The sequence below is a fragment of the Phyllostomus hastatus genome, unplaced genomic scaffold, assembly GCF_019186645.2.
Source record: "Phyllostomus hastatus isolate PE091 unplaced genomic scaffold, TTU_PhHast_1.1 phas_scaffold_501, whole genome shotgun sequence".
Lineage (NCBI taxonomy): Eukaryota > Metazoa > Chordata > Mammalia > Chiroptera > Phyllostomidae > Phyllostomus > Phyllostomus hastatus.
Window position 1 is genome coordinate 64652674 of NW_025334033.1, and position 18466 is coordinate 64671139.

Below are 18466 nucleotides of genomic sequence, written 5' to 3' on the forward strand. Positions count from 1 at the left end.
AGATGAGAACAAGGAAACAAAAAGAAAATAAAAGCTTAATGGTCTGAGTAGACTGCAGACCTCGTTCTGGGTGCAGAGAGGCATTGGGCTCAGAGCATCCTCAGATGACGGAGGGAGCACATCAGTGTCACGGTCACGGTTGTTTCCTGGAGCGGAGCAGGGAGGATGTGGGCGCTGGGTGAACTTCCGGAGCAGCCCGAACTCTTGCAGTAATAAGGCCATTGAGGTTCTTATCAAGTTGTCTTTCAGCTTGCAGGGCTTTGGGATGAGACAACTTAGTTTCAGTAAGTATCAGGTTTTAGTTCTTAGGGAGGCCGAGTCAGTAGGGTAGGAGAAAAATTGGAAACATCGGTTACTGACAAAATGTAAAAGACAGCAGCACCCAGTTTCCAGAGCGGTGGAAAGTAGCTGAAGGACAATGAATGGGAGTAGAATCCGATAATCCACAGGGTAATACTTGTCCACTGAAACATAAAATTTCTCTCTCTAATCACCCCCATTTTGATCGAAGATGATCAAAGGAAGATTACTCTTGTTCACAAAATAAGTCTAATCTCATTAAATTTGGGCTGATTATTGTCCTAAGTGCAGCAAGAATGGTAATTGACCACGAAGGCATTTTTTTTAAGATTTTATTTATTTATTTTTAGAGAGGGAAGGGAGGGAGATAAAGAGAGAGAGAGAAACATCAATGTGCAGTTGCTGGGGGTTATGGCCTGCAACCCAGGCATGTACCCTGACTGGGAATCGAACCTGCGACACTTTGGTTCGCAGCCCGCACTCAATCCACTGAGCTACGCCAGCCAGGGCACTAAAGCATTTTTAAGTTGGTTTTGCTGGAACTTTTGCAAAGAATCTCAGACCGCACTTTCAAAAGCTTCTCAAAGTTAACATGCCAAGCCAAGATGAAGTCACCATACTTCATCTGCATTATCTGTAGAGTTGGGTGAATTTCTTTCTTCTTGAGGTCCCCCAAATATTTTCAGGTTTCTGGGCCTGCCAGGAAGCGACCTTTTTCTCTTGCCTGTGGGGTGGGAGTCCCATAAGCCGGGTACCAGGCCGATTTTCCCGAGAGGGCTTTGTAACACTAGCACTGTGTTCAGACTTAGTTCTGTAACTGAGTGAAAGCCCGCACTGCTTGCTGCACGACAGCCAATGACTCAAGTGGCAAGGATTTGGGGCAAGAAAAGCGACTGTATTTGGCGAGCCGAGAAGATGGAAGCCTAGCATCCTAAAGAACCACTTCAAGAAAGTGCAGCATTCAGGCTTCTTTTACGCCAGGGGAAGGAGAAATGGGAGAGATTTGAGGCCAGGGAGGAACTGATGGCTGCAGACGTCATCCGGACGTAGCCAGGGTCCAAGGGGGAGATGACGAAACTTCTTTGCTTTTGTTCAACAAACTCGGTGGCCATGGTCCCAGTCACGAGGTTCCTATGCATATTTTGATAAACAGTCATTTTTTTCAATCCTCACGCAAGGACACGCTTATTGATTTTAGAGAGAGGGGAAGGGAGGAAGAGGGAGAGGGAGAGAAACATCGATGTGAGAAATATGGCTCAGCTGCTTCTTGCATGTGCCCCGACTGCAGACTGAACCCACCATCGAGGTATGTGCCTTGACCAGGAATTGAACCCATGACCTTTGGGCTTACGGACGACACTTCAACCAACTGAGCCATACCAGCCAGGGAAAACAATCGTTATTTTTTAATATACCTTCCTTATCCCCCTAGCGTAGTAGTTTTGAGCAGCCAGGTTGCTTCAGTAATTCCTAGGCTACAGGTTAGGATCCTTTACTGATCAGGACATCTAAGTGCAGGACTAGGCAGAAACTGTTAACTGACAGGTTATGGGAATTGAGTGGGCTTGAGCAAGATGGATTCAGAAAGATTAAGTATTTTCTTCTATTACAGTTCCTTAAACCTTTCAACCTTAATCATAATGTCAACCTGAGTTCCTTAAAACTGTCTGGTCATAGCCGATTCTGTCCACCTCATTCTCAAATATGACAAATTCTAGTCAAAGCCTTGGTAATACAACCAATTTTTTTCAATTAAGCTTTGTTACAAGGAGAACAGATTCTTATTGAACTTGTGCAAATAACTATGTTGCCATGAAAATAAGAATATTCAATGAGAGTTTCTGAATTATGGAGGGGTCAGGCAGGGAGAAAGAGACGTATTTCATTTTTGTTTACAAAGGTACAATCTACTCAATTGTCGTGAGTTATAGATAGCCTAAGGGAAGTCTTATGTCTAGAAAATGGAACATATAAAGAACCAGCCCTGTTCCAAACCAAAAAACCAATACAAATTATCATCTTTCTTCATCGGTTCATTTAGTCCCCTGCAATTAATTTTTGTTCTGCTTGATTTTGGGTTAGCAGTTTTATGGACCCATTAACTGCTTCCTTAGAGTTGTGGAATCCTTGCTCAGTCCAGCGGTACAGTCTTGTCAAGGAGAAATTGTCTAGCCTATAGAAAACATTTTTTAAAAGATTTTATTTATTTATTTTTAGAGAGCAGAGAAGGAGAGAGAAAGGGATGGAGAGAAACATCAATGTGTGGTTGCCTCTCGTATACCCCCCAACTGGGGACATGGCCTGCAACCCAGGCATGGGAATTGAACCAATGACTCCTTGGTTCACAGGCCGCCACTCAATCCACCGAGCCACACCAGCCAGGGCTAGCCTATAGAAAAATTTTATAAGGGTGTATTTGAGCCAAAATGTTGAGGACATGCCTAGAAGCAAAATCTCAAGGATTGAGAATGGCAGTTTTGTGGTTTATTTTATACACTAGAATCAAAGGGGGAGGTACAGAAAGGGGTACGTGAAATCCATTGGTGTTATGAGATTGAGGGGGCAGGAGAAAGCAAAGCAGGGGAATCTCTGGGGCTGGGTAAAAAGCAACACGGAGAGACACATGCTTCTTCTACATTGGTGGGTACAGGACGGTTAACATTTACAGCACATAGGGAAGGAATGCGGTCAACTAGACACCAGTGTGGGCTTCTGTGGTCTCCTGCTGCGGGCGCGTGTGCTCTGGTGCTAGCGGTCTTGCCTTCAGGGGGTCTGGAAAAGGACATTGCTCTGACATTTCAAAGGTATGTTATCTTAGATGCACAAAGACGCAGACCATTTCAAAGGTAAAGACTGACGTTTGTCCAGGAAGCGACAATGCTGGGACTTGACTCCCCACCATGACGCACTTTTAGTCCGGAGTTTTTGTGCTCTGGCCGGCCATCCATCCCCAGTGGTGACTTTCGGTCTCTGAGTTTGCCAGGCCTGTACGGGCTTGTCAGGGTTCGTACGTGCCCCTTGTCTGGTCCACGGTTAGAAGACAGCTGTTTTTATTAAACCAACAGTATTAGACTAGTCTTATTTATCAAAGGTTTTACCCAAATCATAGGTACTTCAAAAGCATTTGGGATACTTCCTATATTTCTTAGCATTTTGGGAATACTTAATTTATATACGCTGTTATTTTTAAAAACTTCATTTAGATTGAGAGCTTTTGAGGGATTTTATAACATTATTTTTGCAATACCATCTGGAGGTAAGAAAATACTGTATATATATAACATACATATGTGAACATACAAGGAAATATAAGTAAAGGAACCTTATAGGAGAGGCCGTCATAGTAATCCAAGACTCACTAGTTTACATGGGAGTTGTTTTTCATCATCTCCTCATTTTTATTTGAACTGTGTTTATAGCAGATGGAACAAGTTGTTACCTGTCCATTATAAGGCCTAAGGCTTATCAATATTTGTGGGGGAGACTTCTAAAGTTTTTTACCTGCCCTGATATGTAATCTCATGGAAGTTGTAGTTCAACCTCGGGCCGCGGTTTGGGTTGACCGAGAAGTTACTTTTAAAGGCTAAGGAAAAAGGCATTGGAGGTTTGTTAAGGGGGGAGGGGGTGTTAATTGGAGCTTATCAGGAGAAGAAACAAGTTTTCTCCTGTTTTATAACAGGAGGCATTAGTAAAAGCAAGGTGCCCCTTGGGCTGACAGCCAGAGTTATTTCTTTGGATGTTTGCATTTTTTTACACGAAAAGTTTTTATTGAATTTATTGGGGTGATATTGGTTAGTAAAATTATATCTGTTTCAGGTATATAATTTTGTAATGCATCCTCTGTATATTGTATTATACATTTACCACCCACAGTTAAGTCTCCTTCTGGCACCATTTACCCCCCCTTACCCTCTTCCACCTTCCCCACTCCCCTTTCTCTCGGGTAATCACCACACTGTGGTCTGTGTTTATGAGGTTTTTTTAATCCCTTCACCCTTTGCACCCAGCCCTTCAGCCCCTCCCCTCACCGCCCTCTGACAGCGGTCAGTCTGTTCTCCATCGATGAGTCTGTTTCTATCATGTTTGTTAGTTTATTTTGTTCATTAATTCCACCTATAAGTGAAATCATAGGCAACCTGTCTTTCTCTCACCGGCTTATTCCACTCAGCATAATGCTCTCCAGGGCCATCCATGCTGCCGCAAAGGGTAAGATTTCCTTCTTTTTGAAGGCCGAGTAGTATTCCACTGTGTAAATGTATCACAACTCTTTTATCCACTCATCTGGGGATGGGCACTTGGGCTGCTTCCAAATCTTGGCTATTGTAATAATGCTGCAGTGAGCATAGGGGTGCGTGTGTTCAGTCTCAATGTGGCTTCTTCTATAAACCCTTGGTGACGAGACTTCTCTCTTCAGCGAGTCTTCAGTTCATTATTCAGGTTGATTGCTCTACCTTCTACTTGTGATTCCAGTTTGGTCCTCGGGAGAAGTGAGTGTAACCTCTACCTACCCTGCTGCCAGCTCGGATCTAAAAATCCCTTTAATGTAAAAACATTTTCCAAATAAGAGGATCCATTGTCTAGCCATTGGCAGTTTAGGATCTCCACAGGGATATGTATTCCAGAATATGACTCAAAACCAATAGGCCTTTGCGTGGCTTAACCATAAATCGTAAAGCCAACGGAACTTCAACAGTGATGCCTACTCTGGTCTCATCATCATCAGTCTGTGAAGCAACAACAACCCCAGAAATACAGTTACTTCCTCCAAATACCTAGTCAATCACCTGGGATTTTCACCAATATGACACCAGAAAGATATTCGAGCTTTAAATAAAATTGGTTCAATTGTTTTGAAGAGTCTGGAATTCTACATACAATAATTAAACGTCTAAAATTAGGTTCATTTAAAATAAGACCGTGTTCCACAAATTTTGTTACATAGTAAAGGTTCAGGGCTAATGAACCCTGTGTTACTTTGATACATATAATGCGAATATAGCTATTTATCTAAAACTGGAATTAGAACCTAGATTTGTGATTTTAATTTTTTCCGCACTAGGAAATTTATATACTCTCTTAATCAGTAAAAAAAATACCAGTATTTTTTATTCATGAACTCAACCAGCCTTTGAGCATTTTTGGGAAAAATACCGTGGCAGCACGCGCAGCGGAGGGGGGACAGCCCTCTGCGCCGCTCTGGTCCTTAATGAGCGATCTGGCACGCAGAGTTTATCGCGGTAGGAATCTGTTTTTCTCTGAAGTACCGGCATCGCTGCGCATGTTTGTAAATGGGTTTGTCAAACTTCAGGAGTAAGAATGCTCCCACAGTGTCCCCTTTAGGAATACATCTTCGGAATGTTAATTCATGTGCGATGTGGGAAGTCTGCAGAGGGACAGTTCACGTTCAGCTGTGATTAGTAGTTGAATGTGTTTATAACCATGTTTTTTTTGTTGTTGTTGTTATGTAACTTATGGGTCCTGATGGTTTGTAGGTTCTTGCAGATCTCGCTCTGAGGATACTTGGCCCAGGATTTAGATATAATGGATTGTCGCCTTTCTCCGTTCGCACCTCCCGTAGGAAGCCCTTGCGTGTAATTGTAACGAGTGCATTCTGTTCTGTTCTCCCGCGGCTGGGGCACCGCCGTCAGGTCGGTGGGTACTGGGACAAGTCCTGCAGCACAGTGACTCAGCTGAAGGAGGGTCTCAACCGCATCCTCTGCCTGATCCCCTACAACGTGGTCAGCCAGTCCGTGTGGGAGTGCATCATGCCGGAGTGGCTGGAAGCCGTCAGAACCGAAGTCCCAGACAACCAGTTAAAAGAATTCAGGGAAGTATTAAGGTGGGTAAGTAGTTCGATGGAGTCACCGTAATTATAATGCTATCCAGCGTCTATTGAGCACCTCACTGTGTGCCTGGCACTGTGCTAATAAGCATTTTATGTAAATCTCACTTACTTTTTAACAAAACCCTAGAAAGAAATTTGAAGGCCCAAAATGGAATAGTGGCTATAAATCGTGCTCAGTTGATTTGAAATTGTTCCGAACAGATTTTGCTCTTGTGGAATAAGAGATGCACTATGTTGTTTCCTTATTTTCAAACATAATTATGGTTTGGATAAAGTGAGAAAAGTGCAAAGGGAGAATGTTTTTAGATGCTGGGAAGCAACTCTCATTTTTTAGAAATGCAATTCCTTCTGTTAAGCCTCATGTATGAACAGTAATATTATTACAGCCATATGAATTATTTATAAGGTATCTATTCCGGTGACATAAGCTATTACTGTAAAATCAAACATACTAATAACAGTTCAGAACACAGACTGATCTAAAGCATTTAGCTTCCCACAGAGCATGCTGGGAACGCCAAGTAGACCCTCCTGTGTGCCGCCCATTAGTCATTTACTTCTGTTGCTTTGCTTTCCAGCAAAATGTTTGACATTGAGCTCTGTCCTCTCCCCTTTTCAATGGAAGAGATGTTCGGCTTTATTAGCTGTCGGTTCACGGGCTACCCCTCCTCGGTGCAGGAACAAGCTTTACTGTGGCTTCATGTAAGTGAATGATACTTTTGGGCTTTGGGGGCACCAGTTCTTAGCCTATGAACCTTAGATCCCTGGTACAGGGCAGGGAGCTACTGCAGAGTCCAGAAATCGGTGTGTTTGCCCAGGACTACCCGTAGACTAATTATTAGATTCATGTGCACAGATGACTACATTTCAAATGCTTGTAGCTATAGTTGCGACTTGTTAAGAAAACACACATTTATACCCTACTATGACTGAATTATAGTAGCTTTTGACCCATATATATGTCTTTCCATCAGTAGATACTAAGAGTATAATAGCTGTTTTGTGAGATGCTGTAAATATTTTGGTGTGAAATAGGTCCTTTACTTGGAAAGGTTGAGAGCTCCTGACCTAAGGAGTAGTTCATTCTGTTCACAGAGCCTGGAGTGACCTTCTGTCCTGCCCGTCTTCATGCGAACTCCGGCTTATCTTTTAAAACCCAACTCAACAGTGATCTCCTCTGCGAAGTTTTCTGCTACTTTACCCCTGTCTTCCCATCAGCATTCCTTGTTCCTCCCCCAGTGTTCATACAGGGTCTCTGTGTGAATTCTAGTTCTGTCGAATATTTCAGTTTAGTTTTGTCTCTTCCCATGATGATAAATACTTTGAGAGCAGGGACCCTGTCTTTTTTATTTTTGAATTTATAACTCCCTTCATGCTTTCTTCTCAGCATCTGGAACATGTCTTGAATTTAGTGGATGTACTAAAAAGTTTATTATGTTGAGTTGAATACCTGATATCAAGTTTAGAAAGTTTCAAAAAAGAGGAGAGAACCAAAGTTTATTTATTTTTAAAAAGATTTTATTTATTTACTTTTAGAGAGACGAGAAGGGAGGGAGAGAATGAGGGAGAGAAACTTCGGTGTGCAAGAGATACACTGATTGGTTGCCTCTTGCATGCCCCCCAACTGGGGACCTGGCCCACAACCCAGGCATGGGCCCTGACTGGGAATCGAACCGGCAACCTTTCAGTTCACAGGCTGGCACTCAGTCCACTGAGCCGCTCCAGCAAGAGCAGAACCAATGTTTAGGTTAGTTATTGCTGCAGATACTTGTTGCACTGGAGGATGTGATCCCTACGGCTTTCCAAGTTCTGAAGGTACCTCTCTAGGATCTAAACTAAGGAACAATATTTTTCACAGCTGACAAAGAGTAAAGGGGATGATATACATGTTTTTTAAAGTCACCTTTGTGACCTAGAGTTTTAATTTTTCATCCCCAGGTAGGTTTCAATACGATAGTTTCTCAGCTTAGGAAAGCCAGCTCTTCTGCAGGTGGCTGGTTGTTGTTACTCGGTTACACACCCTTTGAGCTGTGCCAGCTGGGGACAGGGCTGTAGCCTCTGTTTACATGTTTTATGCACTGAGCTTTGCCATAGTTGTGGCTGGAAGACAGTGCTGCCGTTGCAGGAGGATTTAAGCCACTGGTCTGAACCATTTGGGGAGTAGTGATTAGCGTTAACTCTGTGGTTAATTAATCGTGCAAACATTTATAGAGCACCTACCTATATGCCAGTCACTGTAATACGCACTGGGGTACAAACGGGATAAGAAATGGTCCTTTCCTCGTGCTTACTTTCTTCGAAGAGCTCCCAGTGGGAGAGAGAGTATCAAATAATGGAATAGAATGCAAAGTGACAGTGGCTCTAATAAGGAAGGCAGAAATTTCTGAGAAAGCTGAATGGAGGATGGATTACTTCTGTCTGAAGGAAGGAGGCGTCGGTTTCTAGAAAACTCATTACAGATAAGATAACCTGATCTGGGCAGAATACCTGAGCTAGCTCCAGGTAACCGGGGCAGAGGGCGCATTCCCCTGGGAGGGGGAACGGGCTGATCTGAAGCTCACTGGTGCTCTCTAGTGGTCACGGATTAGACTCCCCCTGGAGAAGGGTGACGGGCTAACACGCTGGTGGTGGCAGCACAGACCAGGAGGGGACAGCACCAAGAGGTACTTTCGAGTTTTACTGGGAAGAACATGGTGATATGTCAGATGCGGGGAGGGAGGAAGGGATGGTTCAGCAGTAATGTTGATTTTCTTAGAACAAGGAATCGAGGATGACTGTGCTGAGAGGAAGGCCGAATGTTCTTATGTTCAGTAGTTCACCTTGGGAAAAATGCTAAACGTAGTTTTCTTTTGAATTCTAACGTTTATCTTTTCGGGGGATATGTATGCCTTTTTTCCTCAGGTATTGTCAGAGTTAGACATCATGGTTCCACTTCAACTATTAATAAGTATGTTTTCTGACGGAGTGAATTCAGTCAAAGAACTGGCAAATCAGAGAAAATCAAGAGTCAATGACCTGGCAGGGAACCTTCCAGCTCGAAGGGTAATTATTGCCACCGCTGTTTCTGTCTCACCTGCTAAGATTTGCTTGATCACACCGGCCCTAGAAGGAGCATCATGTAAAGTTCCCTGAAAGTGCTTTTTCATCCCCTCTCACCCTAGAGCCCTGTAAGCACATTAAATAGTAGGAAACGTTAATCTAAGATAGGTTCGGTGTAGTCTGTAATCAACACGTTCCTGAATGTTCATTTTCTCTTATACGTACCTGTTAGCTCTCTCTCAACCTTGATGAAGTAAAAAAAAAGAAGCTTTTTAGGTACTTTTTTTGGTCTCCTGGCAAATAAGAATTCTTTATCAGCTACCAAGCATATCACTTCTTTCATTTCAGGATGAAGAGTTTATATTTTTTTAAATATTGTGTTTTGGATTTGTTTATTTATTTATTTGTTGTTGTTGTTCAAGTACAGTTGTCTCCATTTTCACCTTACCTTGGCCCCCACCCCACCCATCCCGATTCCCACCCTCAAACCTACCCCCTCAGGCTTTGTCCATGTGTCCTTTGTCCATGTTCCTTGATGGACCTTCCCCTGTTTCCCCCCATTATCCGTCTCTCCCCTCCTCTCTGGTTACTGTCAGTCAGATTGTTCTGTAATTCAATGTTTCTGGTTGTATTTTGCTTGCTTGTTTGTTTTGTTGATTAGGTTCCACTTATAGGTGAGATCATATGGCGACTATGAGTGATGCTGTCACTGTGAGCCAATGGAGGCCATTTTATTGACCCCTTTGTACCTTTTTGGATGAGAAAAGTCAATACAGTCTGGTTTAAAGTATACAAAAAGTGTTACATACTATTGATATTTTTTCCGTGGAGGACTTGATAGAGTTTCGGTTGATGTAATGACGTTCCCAGCTCATGATCGGTTTAGGGGAGTTTGACTAGCATCCCGCGGTGCCCAAGGACTGTCCTCAACTCTCTCCTTGTCCAGCCTCTCCCTTGCATTTTCCCTGCGGCCTACCACAGGCCCCCAGTCATTCCACCGGGTGCCTGGGGTTAGAGAATATAGCACGATCCTGGGGTCTTAGTTTGTATTCAGTGCTTTTTTAAAAAAAAAAACAACCTACTTCACAGGAACCAGCTGCCATTTATATTTTGGGTTTTTCTTCTGTAACCTTTAATATTATATTACTTCATTAGCACTTTATACGGTGCAATGTGTTCACAATTAATGACATCACAGAACTGTGTGAAGCAGTTGGGGAAGAATTCGTTATCCTCATTTTACAACTGCTTAACCCGAGGTTGAGTGAACTGAAGTGCTGTCCATAGGTAACACTACCCATATCCAGGTATTCTGGTTCTCAAAGGGGTGCTCTTCTTCTCTAGTTTGAATATCGTCAAGGAGCTTGCTGGTTATTAGAGATCTTTCAGAGAGAAAAGATGATTGAGAGTGAGGTACAGGTATGTCAGTCAGGGTCCTGCTGCAGAATTTATCCCAGATGGTTTAAGTGTGGGGACTTTCATGGGAACTCCGACTGTAGAGTTATAGGAAAGGTTAAGGGAGCAATAAGGGTTGCTGAACTGTTGGTGAACCAACAGTTCCATAGGAAACCACTATACCCCTAGGGTTGAAGGAACAAGGTACATAGTTCCTAAAGCCCATTGGGAGCTGAAATTATAAGGAAAGGCTGGCTAGAGGAGCTATAGGAAGATGGAGAGACTGCCAGAGATGTAGCATCAGAGCAGGCAAGGAGTGGGAAGAAATAGTCTTACCTCTCTCTCCTTCAGCTTCAGGTCTCCTGCTGGTGCCTTCCATTGTCTTTCCACTACTGGGAGCCAGTCAGCAAGAGAGCCAGCAGCAGCTCAGTCCTTGGCACCCTTGGGTGTAGGTGCAGGGAAGAGCAGGGCAGTGAGGGCCGGGGTGTGTGTAGGGGTATTGGGTTGGCACATGGAGAATAACTAGTAAACAGGTTTGACATATATTCTTTTTGCATGACAGCTTAATCATTATAATACCCAGAGTCCATTCTTTACTGGTCATGACAATCTGACCTTCTATGCTTATGATTCTAAAATTGATCTTGTAATGTTTTACTTTCATTGAGCTCTCATTATTTTAGGTTATGGTTTTAGGTAGTGCAGGCAATTTAGTTTCATGGGAAATGTTTGATGGGATGTACATGGCAGAGGGGAATAAAGGGAAAAAAATGGGTCAACTGTAATAGCATAATCAATACAATATATTCTTTTAAAAAGGTAGGCTTTTATAGACCATCAAACAAAAATATAATGGCAAAGGCAGCTGCCTTCATTCTTCAGAGTGCTGATGTTTTATTTTTCTGACAATGAGAAAGTTTGGGTGATTTTGTTTCTTATTTTTATAATTTGAAAAGATTTATAGTATTTTGAGGTATTAATGCTATTGGCTAAGAAAGGAAATCAGTGTGGCAGCTGGAAATAGCTTCCCCAGTCCCCAGTAGTTTATGGAGCCTCCTGAGTCTCTGCAAGTTCACTTATGTGCGTTGATGTTCTTTCTTCTAGGTGAGTGTTGCCTCTGATCCTGGTCGACGAGTTCAGCACAATATGCTGAGTCCATTTCATAGTCCTTTTCAGAGTCCATTTCGGAGTCCTATGCGTAGCCCCTTCCGTAGCCCTTTCAAGAATTTTGGACACCCAGGAGGAAGGACTATTGACTTTGATTGTGAAGATGATGAAATGAATCTAAATTGTTTCATCCTCATGTTTGATCTTCTCCTGAAGCAGGTAGCTGAAGCATGAGCTTCCTTTAGTTCAGAAATGAAGGATGAGGAAAACATTGTATAGTGATTTTTTTCTGTGTTGGACATCTTCACACTTACTGAAATGATGCAGCGTTGCTCAAGACATTTCGCAAACTCCTTTGGGAATTTCCTAAAGAGCCTGCAATGTTATTGACATAGGAGAATGGATATGAATTTTAGAAATGTCCTAGCATCATTAGAATTGATTCTGTTAAACAAATTTGGTGAACAAACTGGGTAATGCTATTTGGTGGGAATACCAAGGTACAACTCTATACTGATGGGCTGATTTTAATATATTTTATAAATTGATTTTTGAAGGTAATTTTAAAAGAGAAGTTTAAAAGTTTTGGTCAGGGGAACATTTTTTCTTAACTTCTTATTTTGAAATAATTTTAGACTTGCAGAAAAGTTGCAAAAATAATGCAAAGAATTCCCAAGTACTTCTCTCCTAAATTCTTCAGACATTAACATTTACTACACTTATTTATTTCTCTCTCTCTTATTCTGTGTATGTATGTACGAATGTTTTAATGAACCCTTTGAGAGGAAGCTGCAAGCATGATGTCCCTTTAACCTTAAAATTCAGAGTATATTTTTGTAAAAAATAAGGACGTTTTCTTACGTTTTTTTACCTTTTTCCAAGTAAAGTTATCAAAATCAGAAAAGTAATATTGTTTAATACTATTATCTAACTTACAGAAATTGTTCATTTTCAAAACTGATATAACAATCACCTTTATAATAAAAGAAAAAAATTTTTGAGGACACAATGCAACATCAGTTATTGCAATTATTTCTCCTACCTCATTAGTTTTAATCCAGGATAGTTCTTCAGTTTTTGTTTAGTTTTATGTTCTTGACATTTTAAAAGAGTCTAGTTATTTTGTAGAACACCCCTTAATTTGAGTTTCATGTTTTTTTATGAACTGATCTGGGTTGAGCATTTTTTGGCATTAGTACCACAGATGTGATGTATTCTTGAAAAACACATGACACCATGATGTCCCCTGATCGGTGGCCATAACTTGGTAATTTCTGCAAATTTCCCTACCACAAAACGATCATTTTTCTTTGTAATTAGTAAGTAACTTGGAGAGAGATACTTTAAGACTATGAGATTTCCTGTTTCTCATCAGACTTTTACCTACTAGTTCAGCATCCGTGGATGATTCATGCCTGAATCAATTAGTTCTATGATGGTTATCAAATGATAATTTTCTGATTCCATCATTCTAAAAATTTCATTAGTTGGCATTCCACTGAAGGAACAATTTTTCCTTCTCTCTCATTTATATATTTATTTATTTATATACATATACACTCGTGTACTCGTGGATTCTTATTTTGCTCAGTGGGTTAAAATCCGTTGCTATGATTATTTATTTTGATGCTTACATTGGCCCATAGTTGGCCAGTGAGAGTCCCTTCACGCTGGCTCCTGTGTTCTTTTGATGTGGTCATATCATCCTTGAACTTTTTAAATTTCTGACCTGACAAAATACTCTGGGTTCATTTCACATTTTCCTTGCCCCAAACCTGGAACCAGCCATTTCTCCAAGCATCCCTGGTTCCTTTTAGTGGACGAGGGTATTTAGAAATCAATATCTGAACACGGGGTGAGAAGGAACATTTTTTAAATATGGAAAACCTCACAGAGTGATATGTTTCAAGAACAACTCTCTTTAAATGTCCTACATGATTTTAGAAATAATTCTTACTACTTTGGCTTGTGTTTATATTCTTTTTAGAAGAATCCATGGAGACCAATGTAGCTTCATGGTCTATAAACCCTGCCATCTTTAAATAAGTTAGCATTGTCAGTTAATGAAATGTATCCCCAATTAGTGTGCCAATGGAATAGTGGACAAAAGGACCAAACTCCTTCTTCTTCTTCTTCTTCTTTTTTTTTTTTTTTTGGACTTTTTTTTTGGTGTCTTTCAGATGGAGTTACAGGACGATGGAATCACGATGGGCTTAGAGCACTGCTTGTCCAAGGACATCATGTCCATCATAAACAACGTCTTCCAAGCCCCCTGGGGGGGCTCACACACCTGCCGGAAGGACGAAAAAGCAACCGAGTGCAACTTATGCCAGTCCAGTATTCTCTGCTACCAGCTCGCTTGCGAACTCCTGGAGAGACTGGCTCCCAAGGAGGAAAGCCGGCTGGTGGTAAGCCCTTCCAGAGACGAGGCAGCTCCTGTCTCGCAGTGACGAAGACCGAGCAGCTGGTGAAACGGAGTCTCGCCCCCGTGTTAGCCTGTGCGCCGTGCTGCGTTCCGTGTGAAACTGTGTTCGAAGAAAGTTTCCCTGCCCCCTCCACCAGCTCAGGCTCCTGGAAAACAATATGCGATGGAGCTACATTATATACAGCTTTTTTCTTGTAGCGCTGAAGTTTGATTTTCATGGTGGCTAGTCTTTTTTTTAATAGCTATTTATTTATTTATTTATTTTTCAAGATACAATTCTCTTTTTTAAAAGATTTTATTTATTTCTTTTTAGAGAGGGAAGGAGGGAGAAAGAGAGAGAGAGAGAGAGAAATATCAATGTGCGGTTGCTGGGCGTCATGGCCTGCAACCCAGGCATGTGCCCTGACTGGGAATCGAACCTGCGACACTTTGGTTCACAGCCCGCTCTCAATCTACTGAGCTACGCCAGCCAGGGCTCAATATACAATTCTTGAGTTAGGTCTTGAGTGGGTTTGTAGCATATCCATTCATATAATTTTCGTAAATACAAAGCATTACTGGTATTCTTGAAGTAACTTTTATCAGAAGGTCATACGACCGAGTTTGGGTAACAGTGACTAGTACAAAACGTACATATGGAATCCTGAGTAAGTGCATTGGCCAAGGACACTGGGAAGCCATGGGTAACCTCAGTTTGTGAGACCCACTGACTTCGTCAGCAGCCAGTAAAAGCTTTATTTTATGTTCTGCTTCCTGAGAAAATTGTTTCAATCAGGAACAGCTAACAGATAGCGTATATTAGCTGCCCCATACATTAATTATTCCCTGTTTAGCATATTTTCCATCTAAGTCACGGAGATCACCAAAACACCGTCATGCCGTCATTGCTAGAATTATTCAAGTCAGCATTCGCCATCTTTTCTTTTTCTTCCTTTCCTCTAATGTGTGCTCAGGTGTGACATGACTTAAAACTGTTTCTTGAGGTATAGCATACAAACAATAAAGTGTTTCTTCAGTTTTTAAGTACCTTTTAGCACACCTAACTCATTAGTCCTGCCTGTTGCAAAATAACATCCCTGTAGTATTGTCTTTTAATGTTGTCTTTGGGTACTTGCTCTTTGCACTTTGGGCGCTGTTGTGCACGCTCTTGTGCATGCTCTTGCTCTTTGGGCACTCTTGTGCATAAAGTAAAGACCGGAGGTCAATTGCGAAGAGGCCAGAGACACAGAGGAAAACTGAGGGAGAGCGAAAACTCTAAAACCAAGATACGAGATAGTCTAAAAAAGGAGGGAATAGTGAATCGTGTCAAGACAAGGGAGGAAAAAATAAAAGCCTGAAATGTGGTCAGGGGATTCTGAAATTAGGGGTGCCTTGTGACCTTGGGGGCGGTCGTAGCCACGGATGACAGTGGTGTGCAGCTCACGAACCGGACCAGCAGACTAGAGGGCTGCACCAAGTGCAGACTTCTGGAGGAAGGGACCGAGAGTGTGAAGGGGATGCAGGGTGTGCCCCGAGCCCCTCCGCTGTTCCTGGCAGGCTTTCTGTATTGTGTCCATTTCCACACCACCATCCCATGAAACATGAAGGAATAGGCATGCATGTGGAGAAACTGAGCCATCGAAACAATCCCCCATCTGCAGGATGCTCTTGACATTTCTCGTGGGCTTAAAACACCAGAGGTGGAGGGGAAGCTGAAGGAGTTCGTGTTCCTCTCTCGAAGTCTTATGGGGGAGATGCTCGTCAGTAAGGAGGGCTCTGTCCCACAGCACCTGGTCCCCACCGTGCTTACCAGCCACCTTAGCTCTTCAGTTCTCACCCGGCGACGGGTGGAGGACACGAGGGTGAGGACACGGAGGAGGGGCTAGCAGGAGGCTCAGGCCAGCATGCTTGGCAGGTGACAGCAGCCCCTGCACCTTGGAGGGTGACACCGGAAACGGGCTACTGGGCGTACGTGGGGGAGTCCCGGCGGCAGGAAACTGCAGCAGGTCGAACGTTATGAAACGCAGTTTATAATGTGATGGTTGTGCAGTCAATCTCCAGAACTTTTTCATCGTGCAAAACTGAAACTCTGTACTCGTTAAGCAATGACTCCCCGCTCCCCTTTCCCTTACCCCTGGAAACCACCATTCTATTTTCTATTACTATGAGTTTGACTGCTGCAGATACCTCATATAAGTGGAATCATACAGTTTTTGTCCATTTTGCAATAGGCTGACTTCACTTACCATAACACCTAAAAGGTTCATCCACGTTATAGCACGTGCCAGAAGCCCCTCCTTTTTCATGGCCGAATAATATTCCATTGTGTGCGCGCACCACATTTTGTCTGCCTATAAATCTGTGTATGGATGCCTAGTTCTCTTTAACTCGTATGTTATAGCACCTTCTTATTCCTAAAATTTTGATTTCTCCAGACAGTTGATATTTATGTTTTAAGTACTGATGTATTTAAAATACAATAATAACCACCTAATTATTCCCTGCTAAGTAAGGAGTTATTGAACAAAACGTTCATGGGTTGGAATCCCTTGATGAGTAGCACATGATCACAGGGATTAGAGCAGAGAGCGGAAAGCAGGCCTAAGAAGATTTAACAATGTCTTTGATATTTTCCCATATTTATTTCAAGGGGGTGAAAATGTTTCATTAACAGCTGATCCAAATTTCCGTTAACCATTACAGAAATAAGCTCAAGTCTTATGGGAGGCAGGTCCCTCTGCCCCACCCCAGGCTCAGCACAGGGCTGGAGCCCAGTAGGCACTCTCTCGATCTAGAATGTTCTTTATATCCCCAAAGGGCTGCTCATTGGGCCACTTGTCATTTTTGTTTTTCAGGAGCCCACAGACAGCCTCGAGGAGAGCCTCCTTTCTTCCAGAGCAGAGTTTATTATAGGCCCTGAAGGGGAAGAGGAGGAGAACCCAGCCACCAAGCACGGGGAGAACCCAGGCAACCGCACGGAGCCCTCGGAACCTGCTGGTAGGTGAACTCTGGCTGACGGGAGACAGCCATGCGCACGTCCCAGTTCGCGCCGGCCCAACGTTCAGAACCCCGGTTTCTCAGATGACCATTGACCTGCACCGGTTCAGACCTGGCTTCCTTAATGCCGACTTGTGTAAATGAATCATTCCCCCAATCGTGACCCGAACAGGTCCGGGATGTGTTTCTAGTGGAACAGAGGCCACTGGGCATCTTTCTGGCAGCAGGAGCTTGTTACCAACAAAACCCCACTGCCTTAGTGTATCGCTTCTCTGTGCAGAAGTAGCTGTGGGCCAAGGTGAGTGGCAGAAGTGGAGGGTGCTGACGCTCTCGACAGCCACTCAGGGCATTTGGCCAGAGCAGAGTGTGCTGGGACAGAGGTGATGGAGCTGAGCTCCTGTGGCTTCTGCGCCCCAGGGGTGTGACCAGGATTGGGGACAGGCTCACTGCGTGATAGCTGTGCCGTGTGTGCTCGAAGGCTGATGGGCTCAGCTCAGAGCTTGGAGGGTGGCCTCTTTCTGGTCGCTTAAAAGCTCTGTGTGGGCTAGCTGGGGACAGCACGATGACAGGCAGGCCCGGAATCACACTCGAGCTTTTCAGATGCTGAAGGAGTTTCAGGAAATGAGGGCGTGACCCCGTGTGCCTCTGGGAAAGCCTGCTTCCTAGATCCGCACTGCAGCCCTCTGGGAATGCAGAAGGACCTGGGACAAATCTGAGGAGCTTTTGGTCTCCCTGCTTCCACTGTCCTGACGTATTAAAGTATCTGGCTGGTCCCTGGGAAGCCTGCCCCCAGAACCGAAGTTTGGGGAGCATGGGCTTTCTGCCACGCCCTCAGTGAACAGCAAATATTGTTATAAGACTATTGTGTGGGGTTCATTGCAGGTCCTGGGGTGTCGTATTCAGACCAAGGTAGCTGTAGCATCACTACAAATTGCTTGGTTGGGACTAACTGCTTCTGCGTGGATTGTGTAAATGGCCAGTGGAGTGTGACTAACTCGGCTCACACTCGAACCATTGAAACGGAGACTTGAAGGAACACCTGAGAGGACCCACTTCGTTGGTTTTCAGCGTGCACTTGGAGTTGTCCGAGCTCTCTGTTGCTTCCTTTGAACCGACCTTATTTGGGGTGGCACTTGGTAGGAAGACGTGGGCAAATAAATGGTGACGACTCGGGCTGCCTGGCTTGCGCCAGCCGGGCTGCTCTGACTTGCTGTGTTTCACATGTTGGAGCCCTGGGTGAGGTTTCCTTTGGACGAAGTATTCCGTGGGAAAGAAGTTTGAAGCCCGCGGATTCAGTTCGGTCCTCTCGCTTCTCAGGCGAAGACTGCACATCTCGGATGAGTGAAATGGCTTGCCCGTTTTCACGCAGCTCGCATTAT

At 43.5% G+C, this 18466-nt stretch overlaps 1 protein-coding gene across 1 annotated transcript in view; it reads left to right on the forward strand.

Annotated features, from left to right (window-relative positions):
- The window catches only part of UNC79 (unc-79 homolog, NALCN channel complex subunit), a 205465-nt gene that overhangs the window by 97089 nt on the left and 89910 nt on the right, over positions 1 to 18466 (forward strand). The window contains exons 15-20 of the mRNA XM_045823781.1: positions 5949 to 6139; positions 6724 to 6847; positions 9047 to 9187; positions 11684 to 11905; positions 13867 to 14094; positions 16946 to 17087. Of these exons, the coding sequence (XP_045679737.1) occupies positions 5949 to 6139; positions 6724 to 6847; positions 9047 to 9187; positions 11684 to 11905; positions 13867 to 14094; positions 16946 to 17087 (1048 nt within the window). The remainder of the gene's footprint in view (positions 1 to 5948; positions 6140 to 6723; positions 6848 to 9046; positions 9188 to 11683; positions 11906 to 13866; positions 14095 to 16945; positions 17088 to 18466) is intronic.